The sequence below is a fragment of the Ornithodoros turicata genome, chromosome 6 (assembly GCF_037126465.1).
Source record: "Ornithodoros turicata isolate Travis chromosome 6, ASM3712646v1, whole genome shotgun sequence".
NCBI lineage: Eukaryota > Metazoa > Arthropoda > Arachnida > Ixodida > Argasidae > Ornithodoros > Ornithodoros turicata.
In genome coordinates this window covers 25,010,464-25,033,773 of record NC_088206.1, presented here as the reverse complement: position 1 = coordinate 25,033,773, position 23,310 = coordinate 25,010,464, and the positions used below count along the sequence as shown (strand labels likewise).

Here is a 23,310-nt window from a genome sequence, read left to right as displayed (position 1 = left end):
TTTCTCTCCATGTTGTCATTGCTGTATTTGATATTTTCTCAGAAACATGCATGAAAGAGACAATCGTGTTTGACAAATATTGACGCATTGGCATTTTCTGTGCAACTCTGCTTCTCTGCTCTTACCACAGCCACTGCCCCTGGCTATGTTTTTGTTCACAACATGGCGCCGCAGATAGCTTGGGCAGATGCTGGCGGTGGAGTGTAATGTATGGGGCTCGCCGTTTCTGCGTGACATTTCAATCTTGTGTGATTGCGTGGTGTTTAGGCGTTGACAGCGGCATGGAAGAGACACAGCACCAGTGAAATACTGTGACAGTGAACCATCTAATGTTCATCCGTGTTCCTCGCTCAGCCACTCTATTATCAAGACGACGTCGTGGATTCCTTCTGCTGGTGGCAAGTGCAAACCTTCTTGTAACTTGGAGGAGAATGCTTGTCGTTTCTAACTGTAGGCTGTCAGTGACGACATGATAGTGATCTGCACATACGTGGTAGGTCACTGGATACCTGACCTGTTGTAGGCGAAAGGGGTGACGGTCTACGTGCTAGGTTAGCATGACACTACAGCAGCCCCAACTTGTAGTTGAGCAGCGAATTGTGTCCACAGGGGTGCACTTGTTTCAAGCGCATGCGCGTGTATGACATGGGGGACTTGGAGCATCGTGCGAACTTATAAAATATGTAACTTCTGCACAGGTGCACGTCAGTAAAGTAAAGGATGTCGCAACACACACACACCATGGGTCGGTTGCTTGCGCTGCATGCACAATCTGGCGAAGGGAGGAAGCACAGTAACCTCAATAAATGTCCTAGTATTTGACAGCGTTTGGAAGTGTGGCAAAAAAGCTGCAACAAAAAATATACGAATCTCCAGTCTAGACGACACAAGGGATAGGGTGCAGGCAAGCTGGTGTAGATCCACGAAGAAGACCGAGAGACACAGACACAGAAAGACGGTACACACAAGTCAGTCTAGAAGACTAAAGTCAGCATGAAATGTGGTTAACCCAGCTGAAAATATTTTCAGCAGTCATCCAACGAGAGCCAGTTAAGTGAAATGGTTTTTCAGTGCAATCTGCTACACAGTTAAAATTAGGGTTTCATACTTTTCACTCGTGCTTCAGTCATTCTCGAGCCTGCCACCATAGTACACGTTATTTAACTTTTTCTCTGTGCAAAACTGTACTGTTACTCATTGTGTAGTTACTGCACATGACGTTTTCAGCATGGAAGATTTTAACTTCCTGTAACTTCCTAGAGACGAGACATATAGCAGGAAAAAGACAGCTGCAAGGCTGATGCATGGTTGTGCCTCCGCAAGGGGTAGTTGAGCATTACTTATATTGGGGTAGGACATGTTGACCGTGCACTCTATGGATGTCCAGTGTTGCCGATGCCTGGGTCTCAGGATTGCAATGAAAGCAGAGCGGAGGACCCCTTTACTGCGGAGGAGGGGACATTTGACCGGCTGAAAGAGCTTGCCATCATTGCCACCAGCCCAGAGAGTCCCCTACTACGGCAAGATTCGCCTCCCCCAACTCCACGTCAGCGTTCCTTCAGCCTCTCAGCCCTACATTCTTATGCACGCCCCTCATTGGAGCCCCCACTCAGGTAACTTACTACTTTATAACTAGGGATCTTCATTTTTCGGTTATACGATTTTTGCACTTCAAGGATGAAAATCGGGTGATATTTTAACACAGAAACTTTCGGGGAAATCAGGGGGGTTTCTACCCATTTCATACGTCATCGGGGATGTTCAAATGAAACCTAAATCGTCGTGACTGGAGCCACCATTGTGATAACGAAGTCCAGAAACCAGAATTTTTATTGTTCTGTGGTTACAACATGCAAGCTTTCCCAGTGTACGAAAGTTCAGATGCTACACATCTACCTGTCATTATTGTGTTTGACATTTACTTGTTTACGTACATAATCACCATCCCATCACCTATTAATCAATCACAGTCACGATCAATCAATCATGTCAGCAGGTAAGGAGCATTTGGAACTGGGTCACTGAATAAACGGAGGAATTGCAACATGTGTCCAAGCTCGTCTTTAGAATCAGTAGGGCAATATAATAAAAGGAGTATGCCCGACCTGTCTCGGCTAATATCATGAATGATTCACCCCTTTAAGGGCTTACCATGGCACCCCAAGTTTAGCCTCTGGGATTCCTGGTAGAAATCGGTTTGTACTGGAATTCGAGAAAGTGTGTTCAGGGTGCGAATATTGTGAGAAATCAGGTTTAACCGGAAAATGAAGAACGCTATATACAGGATCTTTTTTTGTTCCTCACAGTTTTTTTCTTATAAAAAAGGCTATCGGAGCAGCCTAGATGCCATTCTTGCATTTCAGTTACATGGCCTGGCGGACATCCTCTCGAAGAGAGTTCGTAACTACCGGGTGACTAATCACTTTAAATGAATTAATTAACTGTTTCATTAGGGCTTTCAGGTGAAAGTGAGATAGCAGAATGGGAGATACACCTTGTTGAAAGCTTTTTGATTTTATAAAAATCCTGAAACAAGCACATGCTTTGAAATATCCATTGCCAAATATTGCTATGCAAATCAGCCAGTACCAAGACCTCGGGAGCGTATCACCCTCGTCATCTTCAATTTATCCGGGCCGCTGAGCGACTGATCTGGCCAGCAGGTCCACACCTCCTTCAATCATCTGCATTCCTCTAAAGCACGTGGCCCTCTGATGTGGAATGAGCGCCCCTTGTGCTTCTGACGCACGTAGGTTTTCCCCATGGATCTCAGGACAAGATTAGGAGATCTAGATAAAATTAAGACCCTGTGCATACATAGCCTTCGTCTAGTAACTGTGATGTTTTCTGTGTGCTTTTCTTTGTGTGTCTTCACGGTGCTCTGTCTCTACGAGGCAATCAAAACATTTGTCATAACTGAATGCTCTTCGGATGAAGTGCAGGTTCTGCACGAAAGCTTGTCATTGAAATTAGCTGCTCGTAGCTGTTTGAATTTTATTCTGACTTTCCTTTCTTTCCAAATATGTGTCGTTTTTTATGGAAAGCCTGGCAAGGCCTTTTTATGTTCGCCATAAATAAGACTCTTGGCTTTATTTGCAGTCGTCATGTAAAACTACCATCGATTTGTTTCATTCTGGCACCAAGGACGAAACCGAGCCTCGACTTGCAAAACTGAATCACTGAAGCGCATCAAACCCTGGCAAGCAACAGGAAGTAAATGCCCTGGTTGCTTAGCGTTGAAGAAAAGGCTGGCACTTGAAACCACAGATGGTTTATTTGCCAAACGAATGGTTCATCTTGTGTTGAAGAAGACGTGTTTGGAGACCTTTCGTTCAAGACTAACAGTTTTTGGTATTTTGACCCGCCTCCTTCACTTAGTGTCCAGTCTATCTTCAGCACACAAGAAGTAAAAACAAGTACTGGTTGAATCGCCTGACTTCTGTGGGAAATCACTATACGGTACAACAACGTTTAAATTTGGGATTGTAATGGTTCTGCGTGTGCCTTTAATCCACGTGGTTGTAGGGTACATAATTTATATATGAGATAAGATTCACGGTTTTTATGCTTCATGCTATTAGTGAAACCAGACTCTAACGTTACAATTTTTAAATGGACAAAAATCATGTTGAGGAAGATCAAAATGAATAGAGACACAGGGGTAGGACACCTGCTAATGATATCAGACTTATGACCACAGAATCGCTCACGCATGGTGCTTAACATTTCCCCCATGTACTGGGCATTGGACTTATTACACATTATTAAATGCACGCCACAATTCCGTGCTTTTAAATGCAAGGAATGCCAAATTTGGAAAGTGAAAGCAGTAGCGCTACTAGTGACTGAGGTGCATGGAAGGACAAAATGACTATATTTATTGTTGCAGGGGGAACAGCCAGGATTATACTAAGATAAGCAGGGAGATATGATATCGAGATATCGAAATGTTACGGAAAATATGGAGATCTAAGGAATGTGTCGGAAGGGGCAACTAGGAAAATTTCTTTCAAGCTTTCATCACTATGTAGTATATGACTGTGAAAAACATATCTAGTGTATCTGGGGACTTTGTTATAAGTGGTAACAAAGGCAGCACTGCGTTCCTTTTGACTTTGGAGGTAGTTTGTAAAGAAGTGTGTCTCTGTGTGTAAGACTTGACTTAGAGAGCACATTTTCTATGATACTACAGGGATAATTATGTCTTTGGATATTACCCGGGCACGTATTAGTTAGCCACAGGCGTTAGAGATCTCCTTTTGAAAAGTCTAGAAAGTAATTATCACGAGAGTGGCCATGCACTGTATTGTAAACACAACTGCTTGAATTTAAAACCTAGGTGTGGCAGCAGGTAACTAATCAGTTTCCCTTTGTTACAGCCCAAAGCTTGTTCTCACTCCAGAAGATCGTTCTGCAGCACTCACACTCACTTCCATGGCACAGGTTAGAGCTTTCAAGTCAATTCAACCATTTATTTTTCAGGTGCCTATAAACAGCCTAAGTATTGGTACATAGCTTTAATGTTGTGGATTTAGTTTACTATGTTTGGTGGGAAGCAAGTGCTAGTTTTTCCCCTTTTAGATAAGGACATTTATGGTATGGTTTTGAGCTTGCGTTGCCTGGAGCCAGATCTTGAACTCGCACATAACGAGCGTTGTCATTGTTTTTAAGCTGGCGCACTCTAAACCCAGGGCGTGGCAAAACACAAGGTAAGTGATGCATTTAAACACTCGGAATGAAATATGAACGAGTTGAAGATCTGAGCTGTCAGGTATACGTGCAGGTGAGAAGTCAAGCACTTGTCTACCGAGGTCGAACAGTGGCGCTGAAAAACTGTGACAGTTTTGCTTCAGGCTTTTCTGATTAAACATGTTCTTCCAAAACTTCCTTAGCTCCATCAAGTCCCCTCGATACACCAGCCATTGCATCTTACATTATCAAACTTTGTTGCAATGTATTGGTGTTACATTGTGAAGGCTACAGCCCAGAGCCCCTTACTCATCCCTTAACTGTCAAAGTCCCTTACTGAAATTTATATTATGGCTAGTTGTTAGAATTGCTACGGATCATGCCTGTACCCAGTGGCATCACTAGTGTGTTCGGGGGGGTGCGACGCCGCCGATGACGCCAAAAACAACATGCGGAGCCCTCTGCTAGCCTGTGATATTTTTTTTTCTCAGTGTGGTGTAATATGGTTATTTATCGTCAGCTGCCTGGTACGGAAGGGGATCGGGTAATTGGGGGGTGATGCAAAGAGCTGCTACACCGGTTGTACCGTGTACCCTAGTGATGCCACTGGCTGTACCTAGAGTGTTTGCATGTTTAAATGTTTAAGTAGAAATGTGCTTGTATGTTTGTATATAAATATGTATATGTAGAAATAGTAGAAATGTCGTGCACATTTACTCCTATTACGGAAAACTGTCCAGATCTTGAGTTCAGTTTATATTGATATGTAAAAACCTACCTTGATGTGAATAAAGAAGCAAATACCTAATGCTTGCAATGACAAATAATTCAGTAAAGTACCTTTTGTGCCATGCCTTACTTCGACAGGTGTGCTTTTCTCCTTCGCACAATTGAACAAAATTTTCCCAGACACTTTTCTAGCTTTTGCACAGGAAAATATCTTTGAGAAAGTCATAAGATGCACAACCCACCCAGGACCCAGGATTTTTGCGGGGGGGGGGGGGGGTCCAACCTTGGGACAGCATGCTATATGCACTTCCTAGGGTCAACTGAAGCAGTATATGTAAACAGAAATTGAGAATGGAGTCGGGACATCTGGACCCCCCTCTAGATCCACGCCTGAACCCACCTTGTTTCATGAAATACAAAATTACCAAAATGCGATTATTTCTTCCTGCCATCTGACAATATGCTTGCAGAAATTTTACTTCAAGTGCACGTTATGTGCGATACTGCAGTCAGTTTTCTTTTTGTCGTGGGCTGTGGTACGTACTATTTCCGATCTTTCCTCCAGAAGAATTAAAAAGTTTTTGCCCATCATTCCACAGTTACATAGGTCAAATTCATTGAAACGATTCGGGTCATGGTTATTTGCTTCTGCTGCCTTTCATGGCTGGAAAAGAAAATCCTGTATTAAAGTTGGAAATATTTGCACTAGTGGAATGCACACTTCGAGGGCACAAGAAAAGTTTTGGAAGCATTTATTTGGCTACAGTGAAGAAAGACAAATGTTTTTCTGTGATGCAAACAAATGTGTGTAAACAAAATGTTTTACTACTAAACACATTGTGTGAGGGACAGCAACATAAATGAGTGCACTTTCTTTGCAGCATCGTGTGGCTGCAGCAGCTTCAGCTAATGGTGGTGGGACTAGCCCCACTCGCAAGAACAGCCGTACACGTCATGTCTCCTGGCCAGACCCCTCTAAGCCTAGGAGGCCGATGAACGGCTTCATGCTTTTTGCACAGAAGCACCGGGGAGAATATTCACACCTGCATCCAGGGAAAGATAACAGGTCACTCTATGTGCACATGTCTGTTATGTTTCCTTTAGTGAATACTATGTGTAACATTTGTTCCAGTATTATTGGTCTGTGACCTGAAAGTGTGACTGAAAACTCCTAAACCCGTGTGACAGCTAGGCAGAAAAACAAGTTTGCAGGTCATGTGAAATTAACAGATTTTCCCAAGTACACAATCGGAACATTTGATAATGGTTTCTTGTTGATAACACAAAACATATTGTAATGAACATCAACAAGTTGGATGGCACTTCCTTATGCTACCGGAAGCACCTGAGATAAAATTTCAGTACATTAATTTTTTTGTTTATTTACAGCACGTTTTCGTCAGCTTGTGCACAAAATACTCATTGCTTCGGTATCGGTTGCTTCAATAATGTATCATATATCAGTAGACAATTGGTACGTAGACATGCACAAAAAAGTATGGCAATATGCATGGCATATACAAGCACATAGATGTGGCTTTTTGTGAAATACTTTGCACTTTAGTTATAACGAATTCTGCTGGGCCTACAATTTAGCCAAAATATAAAAAAATATGTGAATGAAAAATTTTGTTAACTCACTTTGAAAAAAAAAAGGTGGAAAATGCATGTAACACAAAGATATTTAACACATACGAGCGGTATCCAGGATAACATTGAGCTACTGTATTCACACCTTTCTGAAAAAGCAGAGCCAGTGAGGTAACTTCCCAGGCAGCGCTTTGACGACAGCTAACCAACACAGAGCATGATGGTTTGTGGCAACCTTGAAGCGTTTTCTGCAGATATACAGTGAAAATTGTTTACCACCTGTAAAACCTGTACACACTCTTTGACTACAGTGCAGTCCAGCGACTGACAAATGCTAGATTCCAATTGCAACTGTGAGAAGATCTGTTTCACCCAAGTTTATATGTGACTTTAGTTATTCGTATCTTGCTAATTGGTTTTGGAGACATAAGACTATCCTGGACCTCTAACGTTACTCGTGATGTGCACTTATAATTAGGGTTCCGGCTTTTTGGATTTATCTGAAAAACTATGCTTTGAGTGTTGTAGTACACGTACAGCTCAGCAAGAAAGCCTATGCAAGGATGCCTGGTTGACGAGGTGACTATCCTTGCGTTTGCTGACCAAGAGCGAGGGAGGCTCCGCCTCCTGGATGTCGGCCTATAGGAGGACGCGGAGGGCAGGCACTTCCCAAGCCTCTGCTCTCGCCTAAGAGATGGCGCAGCGGTTACCGTTGTTTCGTGTGTCGCAAGGCTTCTGCCATGGCGCACCAATCTCACCAACAGCTTCGCCGTCCATCAACATGGGAAGCGGGAGTCGCGCGTATGCCGTTTAACGGACGGCGAAGCCGTTGGTTAGATTGGTGCGCCATGGCAGAAACCTTGCGACACACGAAACAACGGTAACGCTGCGCCATCTCTTAGGCGAGAGCAGAGGCTTGGGAAGTGCCTGCCCTCCGCGTCTTCCTATTGGCCTGCATCCAGGAGGCGGATCCTTCCTCGCTCTTGGTCAGCAAACGCAAGGATAGTTGATGAGTCTCAGTTCCTCTTGTGTCGAGATTACCTCATGTAGGGTGGCTCTCTTAACCCAAATCCACTGTGCAGCAATCTTTCGCTTAACAACGCGTAACGCATCCGTGTAATGCGGGTGAACTCCATCCTTGCCTGGAGGCACTTCGACATTGGATTCACTGAATTGGGTATCTTATTTAGTGACTCGACTCGACATCCGGTCACTTTGAGGTCATTTCCGCCATTTCCCAGACCTACTTAGAAAACATCCAGTGCCTAGGATTTTCTTTTCTCTTTTCCTATTAAAACTCAAATCATCATCATCATTTTTCTGTCAGTAGTGCTTTCCTTCCTTCTCGAAGTATACAAGGGAGCAGAGATGAATTGTACAGAATGGAAGTTGAAGTTATAAAGCACGCTCACCGTCACATGATGTCAGAAATGTAAGCGGCTCGTTCATATTCCAAAACATTTATTTACAGGCAAGCATCGAGACATCTTGGTGCTGAAAACAACCTGTTATTTGCATTCAAACTCATTTCTTAAGACTTGATGACATCCTGTACGATGTTAAACACAACCCGGCGGATGCGAATCTCGCGGACTCAGCCTGAGAAAATATCGGCTGTCATCCACGGCTTTCTGTTGACTGTGCTGGTAGATAGGAAGGGTCTCGACCCCCTTAAAACAGCACGGCTTACTTGCTTTGCTGACCATGTAAGCGGCATCATTCTGTGCCAGTCATATTTGCGGGCTCCGGTGTTGGTTACTATATTTGCACCTTTTTCCATCCTGCGCTGGTATCACCTTTATAACTCATGGTCTTATAAGTAGGGTTCCGGGTTTTCGGATTTATCAAAAAAAATTTGAAAAACGCACTCATTCGGATTAATTCGAAAAACTCCACTTGGCAGATGTTTTTCCTGATAACCGGGTTATTGTTCTTGGTCTCCTTTTGTGTCCTGGGTTTCTTCTGACGTCAGATACCGGCCCCACCGCAGCATAATAATGGTTTCCATGACCTACCGTTTTCTTCTGCGGTCATCTCGACCACTGGAGGATTCACCGCCCGGGTTTTTTCCCAGTCTGTTCCCCGATTTCTTTGTCCGACACGTCACCTAAGCCCTAAAATAAGCATCGAACCGAGGTCATACGGAGTGGTCTCTTTAAAAGGGCAACTAGTTGCAGTGCTGACGACAAGATGGGACGCAAGCGAAAGCTGCCCTGCGACTATGTCAAGGAGTACCCTGATTTCGAGGAGTTTACATCGTCCCGCGATCGTGATGCAGAGGTTGTCGTATGTAAGTACTGCCGCATAACAGTGACCACTGCACACGAAAAGGGTACATTTGGCATTGCGGAACACCTCAGTGTGTTCAAGCAATAAATGTGAGAACTGCGTTTTCGCTGCGCAACTGTGCGTGTGTCGTCAAGTTTTCTCAGAATTTCGGATATTAAATGAGCTGTAAATCATACAGTCTGAAAAACTCTGTTTTTTGAAAAAAACAAACTCCGAAAACATTCTCCGGTAACGCCCAAAAATAAACTCCGAAAACCCGGAACCCTACTTATAAGTAAGCTGAACACTCAGTAAAGCTTTCGCAGATGCCAGCAGTGTGGCGATTGTCGCGCTGCCAGACCAGAGCGTAGTCAGGCATGGCCGGCCATTCTCAATCCAATAAACCGTTGCACATGTTTGTGTGTTCGAATTGCCCGTTGTTTTTCCCCATTCAGATACATGTGACTTTGATGAGACCTGAGAGTCGATTATCCTGAAGTTCAAATTAAGCGAATGCGAGTTAATGAGATTGCAGTCTAATCAGCTCTGAAAAACACGCTTCGAATATACCAGTAACTAGGCTCCGAAAACCTGGAACCCTAATTATAATATAGTCCTCTTTAGTCCACGATTGCCTGGGGCCCTATCCTCATCAAAACTAATCGACCTGGATTACTTTACGTCACAAGCTGTAGGGCGGGGCTGCCACGAAATACTCCGCCCTTAGATACCGCCCGTTTCAATGGAAATTTATACCTAGTTTTCCTTCACAGCCTCTCGGCCCTAATCTCGGACCGTGACCCTACGTCATTTTGACGTAACAATGACGCAACAGATTAGTTTCAAAGCTGAAAAGTAACGTAGCGAAAGAGGGTCGATTATTTAGAGCGGCGACGGGTTTCGTGATGGGTCTGCATGTGCATTTCCTTTTATTGTGTTATATAAAGTCTGTATGTGCTCGTCACAGCAAAAAATTCGTATCTTTCTTCGTTTTTATTTAATAATGATAGAAATACCGCTGCACAACGCGCTTTACTGCGTAACACAGTTCCTCTGCGCGGATCGCCGCCTTTGTATGCGTGAGAATGGCGCGCTTTTCGAAGCGTCGTCAGAGGCGTCGTACACTCAATGTTCTTGCAACATAGCGATGTGTACACAAAAAACTAGGGGTGTGCGAATCCGAATATTTCAAGTCGAATCAAATATCGAATCGAATGGGGGAAAAAATTCCGAATACCGAATCGAATATCGAATATTTGTGCAAAATTTACAATATGTGACTTTCGCACTAAAAGTGTCCAATTTGTAGCCCATGGCTTTAGTGTAATTTTTTTGGCGTTAACTGTCACGAGAGAGACATGCACTCCTTCTGTTTAAAGCCCCTACTCTTTAATTTTACATGAGAGTGCTTCCTGCTTTTCAGGTGAGCCCACACTTACTGGAGTACTGGAGTGGTTACCTTCATTTCAAAATTTTGTGTCAGGCAGTAGCATGTTATACGGATGAGGCTGTAATTGTTTCAGACAACCACAGGCCATTTGTGAAACAAACGAATTGGCATCCTGCCTCAGTTTTGCCATGAACACCCTTTAGTTTCTTTGCACTCGTCCTAGGAAGTTGCACTACTGAAATTTTAGACGTAAAGGACATCTTTAAGACACCCTTCTTGTTCATGGGCTGTAGTCATTATTCAAGAGTCCTAACTTTTTAAAGGCAACCTCACAGACATCAAATCAAAGTCCCTCGTCGGCACTGCTAAACTGCATGTGGGAGGGGCGCCGCCCCTTCCACATAAAATGTCTACAAAACTAACTTTGGATAATGTTATCTTAAACTAAACACCGTCCAGCCTGTGTTGGTCCTGCAGCAAGGGCAATTTCGTAAAGGAGGCTTCACCTAATGCATGGAAGCATCAGGTGAAGCCCACTTTCGGGTTGTGTCGTTCATATTCGTGGAATAGTCGAATATTCGAAAAATCGAATATTGAATATTCGATTCGCGAATCGAATAGTTCGAGCGTTTGATATTCGATTCGATTCGAGAATTCGAATATTCGCACAGCCCTACAAAAAACTAATCGATCAAACTTCTCTGTTTGTTGAGTAAAACTATCAACGCTCATTTGTGGACCATTACCACCCCAGCTCATGAGCAGAAGAAGCATATTGAAATGCGACTTATCATTTCACATATCGAGCACACAAACACACTTGAAAATATACAAAAAAGCTCATAAATAAAGCGCAAGATTTAAAGCACGAACCGATTTCTCATAAACACGTTTACGGCTCGCGCCACACTGTCCGTGCGATCCTTTGCATAATCCTTTGTGGTTTTATCACTGTTGTTTGTTGCTGTTGCCACCATCAGCGGCATCTGTCACACACGGCGGCACATATCGCAATTATAATTGCCAAGTACAATCACACAAATATTGCCGTCTTGCACACCTGTACGTCATGAAAAATGACAAACAGCAAAAAAGGAAATTACGAGCGGCTTTTTCGCGCATTTTCCACGAAATTCAGTTTTACACCGCTAGAGTTTTCCGTTTCCGACACCAAAGAACTGAAGCAACAAGGCAAGGCGGGCAGATCACATGTGTGGCCTTCGGATTCTCAGGAAAAAACACCGATAAGGCGGGTCGCTTTCCAAGGTAACACGTTGGGCCATTGGTTGATAAAAGGTGTCAACCACTTTTAATACTCATGCCTTTTTCAATTATGCACCAATGACAGAAGAGATTTAAAGTAATCGGCGTCGAATACTTTGACGAGGATAGGGCCCCTGGTCGCCATTGTTGTATCTTACACGCGAGTGAAGCAAATTGTACCTGCCCTCTGTTACAACCAGTGCATCAATTGCAGCTTTTGAACAGTGCGAGGCCAAGACACAGGCTTTGTCTTCCATGCCCCTATAGCGAGTTTGTGCCCTCACACAAACACAGTGCTAGCAATGACGGCAACACTCAAACCCCGACTACAAATACTGGTGGCAGTTAGGTTCCTTGCAAACTCGAAACTAAATGTGATTCAGAGACATTAGTGCTACCTTCGCACCATACCTTTAGGACTACGTACAACTACAAACTCCTGCACTCTTGGGAATACTTTTTGGAGAGCGAGAGTGTTGAGCTTCAGAGTGCAAGTAGGCAGCATTAGAACCTGGTGTTGTCATCCACGCCCCCTGGACGTACGCATCTTGTCTGAAGGTGCAGGAGGGTCCCGGTTCAACCAATTGGCACTGGCACTTATTGGCTTTTTCGTGAATTACTTGTTCACTGCTTATTAGAGCTGTAGCGTGGGGTATAATTAGAGGCTAGGAATGTTGTTTCTCCCTGAAGAAGGTTGACTGTAGCATTGCTCACACACTTTTCAGTTCCAAATTGTCCAATGGTGAACGTCTCGTTTGCCTCTGGATGCCGGAAAAAAATAGAAAGGGAGATAACTTAGACAAAGCGTTCAATACCTTGATGATATTGGCCACCAAACTTGACTTCTAGCTCACATTTGCATTTTAGTTACACCCGGTTGACCTTCGTGTAGTAAATCTGACACTTGTGCTTTCAAAACAGTCTTTGTTTTTACAAACCAAGCAATGTCAACGAACTAATAATCCTGACTTGCTCTGAAAATACGGAAGTAACCCATCTTCACAAACATGTGCTGGACGACCATTTAACATCATGTACAATACTTTACACAGAACCTTGTGTTTTCCTGTCTGTCTGCAGGCAAAGGAACTTCAGCAGTTGACAAAGGGAAATTTACATCTTCAGTTTCATTTTCTGTTGCCGGTAACAACACCTTGGATAGACCATTGGCGTTACCAATCTCAGTGCCTTTGCAATACACCCATGCGTAGTTGTAAGCATGAAGGACCCACCTTTGCTGTCTAGCAGAGGCCTATGTTGGAACAGGCTTATTATGACTGAGTATCCCACCCAGTGGCTTGTAATCTGAAACTATCGTGAATTCCCTGCCATTAAGAAATTATGGTATGTAAAATTAATTAACCTGTATGGTAAAATTATTTGTGGTCATCAGACCAAAAATGACAGTGATTGCTGCTTTTTCTAGATGCACATATCCTTGCTCTCCTTTGTTAAGGTATAAGTAGGGAGTGGCTTTTTCGGGTTAAACCCGATTCCGCCCGGTTATTCCCCCCCGAACTGACCTCCAACCAATTCGGGTTAAACCCGATTTCTCCCCGAATTCCAGTCACTATGAAATCCTCAAGTGACATTTCCACTGAAGACAAACAATGGTCGCCACGTGTAACACATGTAAAAATGGGTCACTTACGTTCTCAGCAATACACCCATGTGTGTCAACACTGTCTATGCCTTTGGGGGATTACCGCTGGAAGGTTACGGTCCCGCAAAAGAACAAAAAAAGAAAAGAAGAGAAGTAAGGAAGGACTTAATATACAAGAGGAGAAACAAAAACACCCGATAACACCCGAAGGCACAGTTATCGCCCGATTTCTCCCCGAATTACAGATTTAAAAATAGCGCCAGATTTTTACCCCCGATTCTGAGAAAGGCATTTAACCCGAAAAAGTCACTCCCTAGGTATAAGAGGCATATGCTGTTGGGTAGTTCTATTTTAAATAGACGAGGGTAGGAAATTGACAATTTTTAATTTCTATTAAAAAAATATATGTTAGATAGCAACTCGATTAATGACAAATGCAACAATTCCGAGCTCCATCCGATGAACCGTTTCCGATATGGAGACGTGGAAAGTTGCGGCGGCGAATGTTGCTTCAAATTTTTTCCCAACTTTGGCCTTCTAGCACCGCGCTTCTTGCCTTACCACATCCTTCAAATTTGGCTGATAAAAACTATGGGTTCAAGACAGCACGCAGAAAAAGTCTCGTGACTCCTACTTTAAAGGGGCGTTACGAAAAAAATTCCCGAACATAGTACTTTTGGCAAAAAATGTACGATTTCGAATTTTTATTGTTCATGAGCGGGTGCTCGCATTCCCTTGAAAGTAGATTAATTAGAACCGCTAACTCATTCTCTATAGAATGGTGTAGATATCATTTATATAGCTTCTGTGGTAGTGCGAACAGACGGCTGTAAGTGGAAGCAACTCGCCAAATTTGCTCATCTTGCACGCCATCTGTGCCAGCCGCTGCAATATTTATTTCGTTAATTTTTGCTGCAAAAGGTACTTTGACATGTCATCTATTAGCTGCAACAAAAACATGTTGCATTCTTTTTTTGGAAGGGCGCCACGATTTTTTTTTTCCGTAACCATGTTGCGCTGCCACCGCGGCGGCCGCTTCACTTCATCCTGCCTCTGGCGGCAGCTCCCTATGTTCCATCCCTACATGTGGCATACATAGAAACAGGTAACCGGCACGATTTTGGAACCACTTCCAACTCTCATAAAATTGCAGTACACAGCTGTAGTGCGCACAAAAATATTTAATTATATTTATGATCCTTCGACCAGGCATGACAGTCTATGTTGATAAAGCACCGCTTATGCCACAGTTCGCACACACGGCCACATTCAAAAGCTTGTCATTGGAATGAAGCACACCTCCGGAACACCGTATTGTCAGAGTTCTCGTTTTCTTTCACCCACATGAGGCAGCTACGTATCCTTGGACGGTTTGGGGCATGCGCCCACTCTTTCTCTTTCTTCCTCCTGAAGCTTGTGATGTGGTTCTGGGGAAGATGAAGGAGCATGATGTTGGGCATTTTAGTCTGCAGACTTTCAGTAAGACTGAATGACATCAGCGGGAGAGGCTCGCAGGTTATGCGTCGTTGCTCCGTGCTTTACCAGGCCTCCAACACCATCACACGCGTTCTTCCCGTGACCGAGTGCAGAGAAGATTCACCTCTGAATGCGTGGGTTCCGGCTCATTTCATAGGCCTGGAACTTATTTTTGAAATGAGCACTAGCTCCATCTGATACGTGCACTCGTTTGGCGTATATGGGGCCATGCTCATCAAACTACTCGTCGATCAGTTCCAGCGCTAATAATGCAAATGCCGTGTTGTGCCGACTGTCGTAACTTACGACTGCGAAGCATAGCGTGTTCGCTCTTGTGGTGACAACACATGTAAAAATAGATATTTGCTGCTTCTTCCAATAATAACCCTGGACCTTGTTGGGAAGAACTACGGAGCAATTTTCAGCGAAGTCAAAATGCCATATAACAATGGGTCCTGCGACAGATGACTTCACTTCTTTGATAGCCATCCTTTGCGTGTCTCGGAGAAACGAATGCGTCACGTACTGTCCAATCCATTGTTGAACGGTCCTTATGAAGTTTTCTGGGTCAAACGTTGTCCTTGTCAGCATTCCGGACAGCCACAGAGACACATTTACTTCTTGTAAGTCCGCTACTTTAGAGAGTCGCCACTAATTTTAGAGAGTCTTTTTAGTAGAGAGATTTTTTAATTTTAGAGAGGACGTCAGGCATCTTCCCCCTGGACATGAGTTGCAGGTCCCAAGAAAACAGTTCTTAGTGGGCTGCACGTACAAGCACATCGCACAAAGCTCGTCGCGTGAGAAATGTTTCTCGGACACATCGTTTATAGCAGACACGCAGAAATCGCAGTTAGCGCAGTATCGACAGACGCACTCTTCCCGGTAGGGCGATAAGCTTACGAAGCGTGGCTGTGGGGAGTAGAATGTGGAGAGCCCCACCTTAATCTCCGGGTTATCCCCGCGGAATACCCTGTAGGCTTCACGTATCTAGCATGTCATGTATCTCATCACCACTGGGTGCTTCTCGCCGTTTTCGCCACGAATCATAATAACATCACGAGGCCGAGGACTTTGAACGGTACACCCCAGCTCGTCTTTCCTATAGCACTGACGCGCAAGTTAGATGTGCTCGGTGCTAATGGCATTTCTCTCGCTATAGCCTTCCGGCTGGAACCAAACACAATGGTCCTCTCTTAGCTTGCGTGCTTTCCTAATCAGGTACTCCGTCGTCTCAGGAATAATTCTGGTCACACCCTCGACGGAAAGAGACTTAGGAAGCAATGTCAGCAGGCGGCATCGTTCTTGGATTGATGTGCTGTTCTGGAAAGCTTCCCTCATGTTGACTTGCCATTCTTTACACCTCCTGCATTCTTCGTTAACGTCCTGCACAACATCCTCCGGTGACACGAACTCAGAGCTGTTAGATCCACTTGAGCGGCCAACGTCGAGGGAACATTCGTGAAAGTAGTGGGCACAATTCCCGCAGATATAGTCACCTGGCTGAATATCTCTGGACCTTTCGTACTCACCGAAAACGTGCTTCACGATGTCCACCCCGAGCTCAGCCACCGCACGAAAATTTCGTTGGTAGTAGATTACACGTTTGTGCTTGTTACGGTAATCCGCACAAACTATTCTTGATGAGGACAACATTGCTGTCACTACCACAGGTACTGAAGTTGGGAGCGTCGCGCACACCTCTCACCAGAGCACAGTTTTGGATCGGAGTGACGCTAAGTACAATCCAAGTACACTAAGCGCTGAAGACTTGTGTTACTGAGATCTGAGCCACGAATAACAATGCCCTTCATTCATCTGGACCGAGTAAATACCTCAGCTGGCTGCCCAGCCACTAGGCAGTGTTCCCACGAGTTTCGCCAATTCAGTTGAGGGCCCTCACAGATTATAGCACACAGAAGGTCACTACTGGCACCGAAGGACAAAACAGGTGACGGCTACCGTCCTGAGATTATCTCTGACCTTCAAGTTGGGACCATGGGAATGGGAATGGAACATGAAACAGCCACCGCCACAAGCGGGAAGAAGGAACGTCCCCACTGCCGCGACAGCGGAACTTGGGTTTGAAAAAAAAATTGTGACGTCCTTACCAAAAAAAGAATGCAACATGTTTTTGTTGCAGCTAATAGATGACATGACATGTCCTTTTGCAGCAAAAATTAATTAAATAAGCATTGCAGCGGCTGGCACAGACGGTGTCCAAGATGAGCAAATTTCGTGAGTTGCTTCTACTTACAGCCGTCTGCTCGCTCTGCCACAGAAGCTATATAAATTATATCTATACCATTCGATAGAGAATGAGTTAGCGATTCTAATGAATATACCTTCAAGGGAATGCAAGTACCCGCTCATGAACAATAAAAGTTCGAAATCGTACATTTTTTGCCGAAAGTGCTATGTTCGGGAATTTTGTCGTAGCGCCCCTTTAAAGTAGGAGTCACATGACTTTTTCTGCGTGCTGTCCTGAACCCATAGTTTTTATCAGCCAAATTTGAAGGATGTGGTAAGGCAAGAAGCGCGGTGCTAGGAGGCCAAAGTTGGGAAAAAATTCGAAGCAACATTCGCCGCCGCAACCTTCCGCCTCTCCATATCAGAAATGGTTCATCGAATGGAACTCGAAATTGTTGCATTTGTCATCAATCGAGATGCTATCTAACATATATTTTTTTTAAGGAAATTACAATTTGTCAATTTCCCACCCTTGTCGATTTAAAATGGAACTACGCTGTTGTCATTTTGCCCTCAGGACTGTTGTAATACCGATCTGCACCCATCCCATAGGCTTATGCATCATGCAGAATTCCTGCTTCCTTTGTCAGGTCAAAAAGCATAAGTGCATTGTCTTGCATCAACCATGTTTTGCTCAACTGGAAAGCTCAGCAGCCTCACTAGACCAAGCTTATTGGTAAATTTCAGTAGCGACTGATATGATAGCTTCAAAGATGTCATAATGTGAGGCTCAAAACTGGCAGTGGTGACAACATTTCATCCATTATTAACCGGAAGGTTGCGGGAGTGCTTGTGATGTGACGAGGAAGTCACGTGTACCTGAACAAACCTAAAGTGTGCTTACTGATAAGTAGGGCCCAGATTTTTAGGCATTTGCCTTGAAATGCCCAGGGTTTTTTTTTTTTTCTAGGTTGCCTGCCTTTTTATCGACTCTGTTGAATTGTAGTCCTTTTTAACATTTTTAGATGCCATAGCAGCCTTTTTTTAGAGGTGTAAGTGCGAGTGCAGTTTTCAGGCTAGTGCTGAGTGCTGCTTTTTGTTTCTGCGTATTTGCGCCTTTTGTTCCTTTTTTGTGTTTGGTTTCCTTCAGTACCTTGGTTTGCTAGAAGGGGCTCATGTACATTTGATAAAAAAATGTGACATCTCTGAGCCTTTCAACATCTTCCAGGGCGGAGAACTAAAAGCATTATTCGATATGGTGTGGTTCCAGGCCGCCTCAGCATTCGTGTACCAGACGTGAAAGCTTGTTTGGTACCGTAGCCTTTAAACGAGCAAGTTTTCCTTGAGTCAGGATGGGGCATCCTGAAACACCAACAAAGCCAAAGAGCCCACCAGATTAACGTGCCTATTTTTGCGTTTTATTGCCTATTTTGGTATTTTTGAGGGCCTAAATACCTACCTATTTCCATCGTTTTTAGTGCCTAAATTTCCGGGCCCTACTGATAAGAGAGGTTGCGAGTCGCTGTGCATCCCCCCATGGAGCACCAAAGTTGTGGAAATTGCGCTTTTTGCACGCAAGTCATCATGATTTATATTCAGCTGTCGTCATAATTATCTGAACCTTACCCTCCAGATCCGCTGCATGTCAGGGGTTTCAAGTGTTATCATTCTATTACCTATTGTCTGTTGGTTGAATGCTTTACCCCCCCACCCCCACCCTGGAAAAAATCCTGGAAACTCCCACGGTAGCAGCGTAAACATTTTGCAACGAGCTATCACAGCAAATAAACACTCAGCTGCCCGGAGTGAATTCTGTGTGTTCTGAATGGAAAGGTTCACCGTGGCCTTATTGTTGCCACAAATTTGTACCTTTTTCGAACTACCTTTGAGTATAATAACTATAGATGTAGCCAAATCGATCTATTTCAAGCATTATAGAACAGCGCTTTCTTGTAACAGTCGCAGCTCACATTCTACAGCCTCTCTCACTACAACACTTCTGTCCTTTAACACATTTGCCTTGAATCCCTTATTAACACCTAAGCCTGGGGAAAACATGCTTGGGTATTTTTGTTTCAAGTCGTACGCATTGTTATCCACGTTAACGTGGAACATACTGAGCCTGTCTGTTTTCAGCTAGTGCAGACAACTCCTGCTCAAGAAGCACATTCTATGCAATATTGAAACATTATATATATTTATTTATTTAGCGGATACTGCAGGACAATTAAATAAATTCTCCGCCTTACTTGCAGCTACAGTAAGCTCCAAATGCTTCCGTACAAGCTAAGCTTTACGGAACATGGTATGCACTTCACTTTAGGCCAAAGTTTACGGTAGACATGAAAAGAAAGAACAGAGACGGAAGCACCAGCGGCATGGCCGAGTGGGCTAAGGCGTCCACTCGTTGGCGGTAACCAAGGTCGTGCTGTAGACTGGGAGGTGGTGGGTTCGAATCCTACCACCGGCTGTGCTGTCTGAGGTTTTCCCTGGGTTTTCCGAAGACTTTCCAGACGAATGTCGGCACAGTTCCCCTTGAAGTCGGCCCAGGACGCATACTAATCCCCCTGTCCCCCACTCCTTCCTGCTGTCCTCTCTCCTTCTGTCCACGTCTGTACGCCGCTCATAGCCACAGTTGCTTCGCGGCGCTAACACGCAATCAAAAAAAAAAAAACAGAGACGGAAGCCCGCCCTCGTGCCCATCTGCATTCGCACTACGTTATTTGTAGCTTTTCACTCAATCTCTCACAAGGGATTCTTCAATGCAACAAGCACTGTGCTTGACTAGTGCGATTAATAGCAATTGATGTAGCTTAATGCTGCTGGGTGACTGGTTGTGGAAGGAAATTTTGGGCAATGAATGTCGTGACAGAGTAACTACGTCTGCCGATTTTAAAGGAGTATGGAAGGACTAAAAAAAAAAAAAGAAATCTGAAGGAACAGAAGTTAGTATTACAAGCCCTGGGATACAAGCACAAAAAGTAGAGTGCAGCGAGCAACCCCAGCGCGCAAGAGAGCTTTCAATCTTGCAGGGCAGAAAAGATGTTTCCTTGGGGTGCCAGTCTGTGATTGTGAAGTACACGCCCCTTTTTTTTTCCCTTTCTTTCCTCTTGCGGTTGTACATATTTGGCACCGCCTGTCCCGCGTCTGAACCAGAACAGGCAACCCATCGCCTTGCCTGCTACTGTGCCAGTAAAAGTGATTGGATGAGCTCTGACGTCACAACACACCAGAAGGCGCCGAGAGGTTTCTCCGTCACTGTGCACACTCTTGTAAACTAATTTTCTCAAGAAATGTGTGCTTCCTGAAATAACTAGTTTACGTGACAGTTCATCAGTATGTTTGTATCACACCGTAGAGAAATATACTGTTCGAGGTGCCTTCCACACTGCTTGTAATTCTCTTCAAAGATCATAGGTTTGGTCCCAGAAGAATTGGCATTCAGTATCAAGACCAAAGTGAACCGTGACTAGTGATAATTAGCATTAGAGAATGGTTGTACCACCTGGCAAACCACGTACAGGATGTTGTAGTTGCCCAAATGTGGAGGATAGCTCCTTCATGCATGGAGAAAGGTCTCTTCTCCCACCTACATTGTCTCACACATTGCTTCTGTACTACAGTAGCATAGCCCTTTTGCTATGTGTCAATCCCTTTCTTCAATAGGGAGTACAATCCTTTTCAGGAAATGCGCTATGTGAAGGAATCCGAATTATACTGTCAGTTCTACAGTTTCTACTACTGCTTAATTTGCTGCTGATTTCACTCATGTACCATATTCTATTTAACGTGTCCATAACTGGGTCATTTTAGCATATGTCATAAAAATGTCAAGCACTGTTTCGTAAGACAATCTGACTTTCTTGGATTTTTTTTTTTTACCATAGTAGAAACTGGCGATTTATATATTTTATATATTAGTTATTTTATTTTCGTAACGGGTAAAGTGTCGGTGGCTCTAATCCATGCTCTGTCCAACACAGTGGTAAAAACGTGGATGTAAACACACCTCTAAAAGTGTAGAGCTTTTCACTAACTGAGATTGTCTCAAAATCTGTCTAAGTTGGATGTGCGTTTAGTGATACTGATAACTAGAGTCACTGAATGGCTTCGCTCAGAGTATTGCACTCCTTTTCCCCAGCACTATGCCGACAGCTGTCTGGCAACATTGAGAGCGTGCTCTCCCATTGGACAAAATCTGCAACTGTGCGGCATTTTGTTGTCACGTCAGTGGAACCGCACACTCTTAAAAATGAACTTCACTGCATAGCACGCTTCTAGCCAACTATCATCCCTAGTGACATCGTTTTCTCGCCTGATTTGTTGAGAATAGGAGGCGTACGCCTTTTTTGTACCAATTATGTACTGCATAAGCGGTACAAAAATGGTGTATGCCTCCCATTTTCAACAAATCAGGGGAGAAAGCAATGTCATTCGGCATTATGGCACTAAGCGTGTGCTTTGCAGAGAAGTTCATTGTTAAGAAGGGGGGATACGTTTAATAGCATTGTTAAGAGGGCACTTTCCTTCGCCTAGGCAAAACGAGCGTATGCTGCAGCAAACTTATTTCACATCACAAATTGCAGCACGTTGACTGTAACAGCGCTTGCAATTTTGATTAGTGGGCCTTGATCCATTGTCGTCAAGGAAGACGCAATAGCTTGGTCGAATAAAGAAGAACGAACAAACGAATGTCTACAGACGGGATCCGTCACTAGCATAGCAGACCAACTTAACGGAGCCAGTATGGCATCCCCACACGGCGCCCTCGGCGTAGAACTTGCAGGTGTACATCAATTGCAGTACTCTGAAGCTATTCAGTGACTCTAGTGATAACTAGGGTGAATTCTAGTGCAGGTTTATGAGCAATATTGCACAGAAGGTGATGATGAAGGAATGCATGTGCAGGGCCATCAGCGTAATGCTGGGTGACCAGTGGCGACGCATGAAATCCGAAGAGAAGAAACTCTACTCCTTGGAGGCCAAGGTGCGTGCTGACGAAGTAAAACGTGCCCACCCAGATTGCTGGAAGCGGAAACGTTCCTACTCTACCAGTCTCTGATGCCTCATTTCAGTTTGATCTTGGAGCACATTGGAAAAATGGGACCTTTGTCTCACGAAAAATGTGGCACAGCTAGTCAGAGGAAAAAAAAATAAAAAGGGTATGCCATTCAGTACAAAACGGCTCCGAAGTGTGCCAAAACGAAATGACAGTGTTGCCAGTCGATTGGGGGAAGGCGGGGACATTTTTCTAAATAGATACGCTTCTTTAGGGTTTTTTTATTATTGTTGTTATTGTGTACATGTGGATTGTGTTGTTGATTTTGCCAACTGCTTCCCCTCTCTTTCACACGCAGTATAACAGTTCGTTTTAGGTTGTGGGTGCTTCGTTTTAAAACCGGCTTTGCTCATGTATCATTTTGACTATATACATTTATCTGTTAAATAAACAGAGCTTGGCTCTCCAGTACAATAATTGTAGTCCCTATTTATTTATTTCTCCCCGAGTTTAGCACAAGCATCGCTTATTCCGTTATTCCGTGCCTGCAAGAATATGTGGCTCTTTAGCTACGCATATCTGACCATATCTGTCATTTATTCCATCACCTAAATGTTCTGCACGTCAAAGCTCTGCAGAAAAATTCTTTCTGACAAAAGAAAGTAAAACAGTGAAAAATGAATTGGAAAAATTATATATTCTACATTCTAAAGTGAAAATTATCTTGGCTCTCGCTTTACTACCCAACTTTGTGAGCTTCCAGCAGCTCTTCTAGGGAAGGCGCCCAGGAAGACAGCTCTCCCTCTCGCACCCCCCTCGGAACGGCTCTGCAGGCACATACTATAGATCTCTTCGATTTGGCTGCACTCACTAAACTAGTTCAGGTGGTGCAGCACCTTCGAATTTGTTTTGCAAGTGTCGCGCGCGCCCTCTGCACTCTCATATTCATTTTGTAATGGTGCAGCACTAGTTCTTTAGGAGTGCAAGCCTAGGTTGTACCTGCTTCTGAGGTGGTGCAGCACTAATGCGAACCTGTCTAACTTGCAGCAGACGCTCTGAATCTGCCTCGGTGAGGCGGAATCGTATGTGTTTTGTATTCGTATTCGCTTTTCAAAC

The 23,310-nt window shown here is 44.1% G+C and overlaps 1 protein-coding gene across 2 annotated transcripts; it reads left to right on the top strand.

The window, feature by feature from the left end:
- On the top strand, positions 1 to 22,676 carry LOC135396455 (HMG box-containing protein 1-like). 2 transcript variants are annotated; one of them, XM_064627432.1, is made up of 5 exons: positions 1 to 398; positions 1,388 to 1,613; positions 4,380 to 4,443; positions 6,300 to 6,484; positions 22,104 to 22,676. In XM_064627432.1, the coding sequence occupies exons 2-5, from the start codon at positions 1,396 to 1,398 to the stop codon at positions 22,255 to 22,257; spliced, it is 621 nt and encodes a 206-aa protein (XP_064483502.1). In that variant the 5' UTR covers positions 1 to 398; positions 1,388 to 1,395; the 3' UTR covers positions 22,258 to 22,676. The 2 variants fall into 2 exon arrangements, with proteins under 2 accessions (XP_064483502.1, XP_064483503.1); XM_064627433.1 differs by lacking the exon at positions 1 to 398 and adding an exon at positions 405 to 493.
- The last annotated feature ends 634 nt before the right edge of the window (positions 22,677 to 23,310 follow it).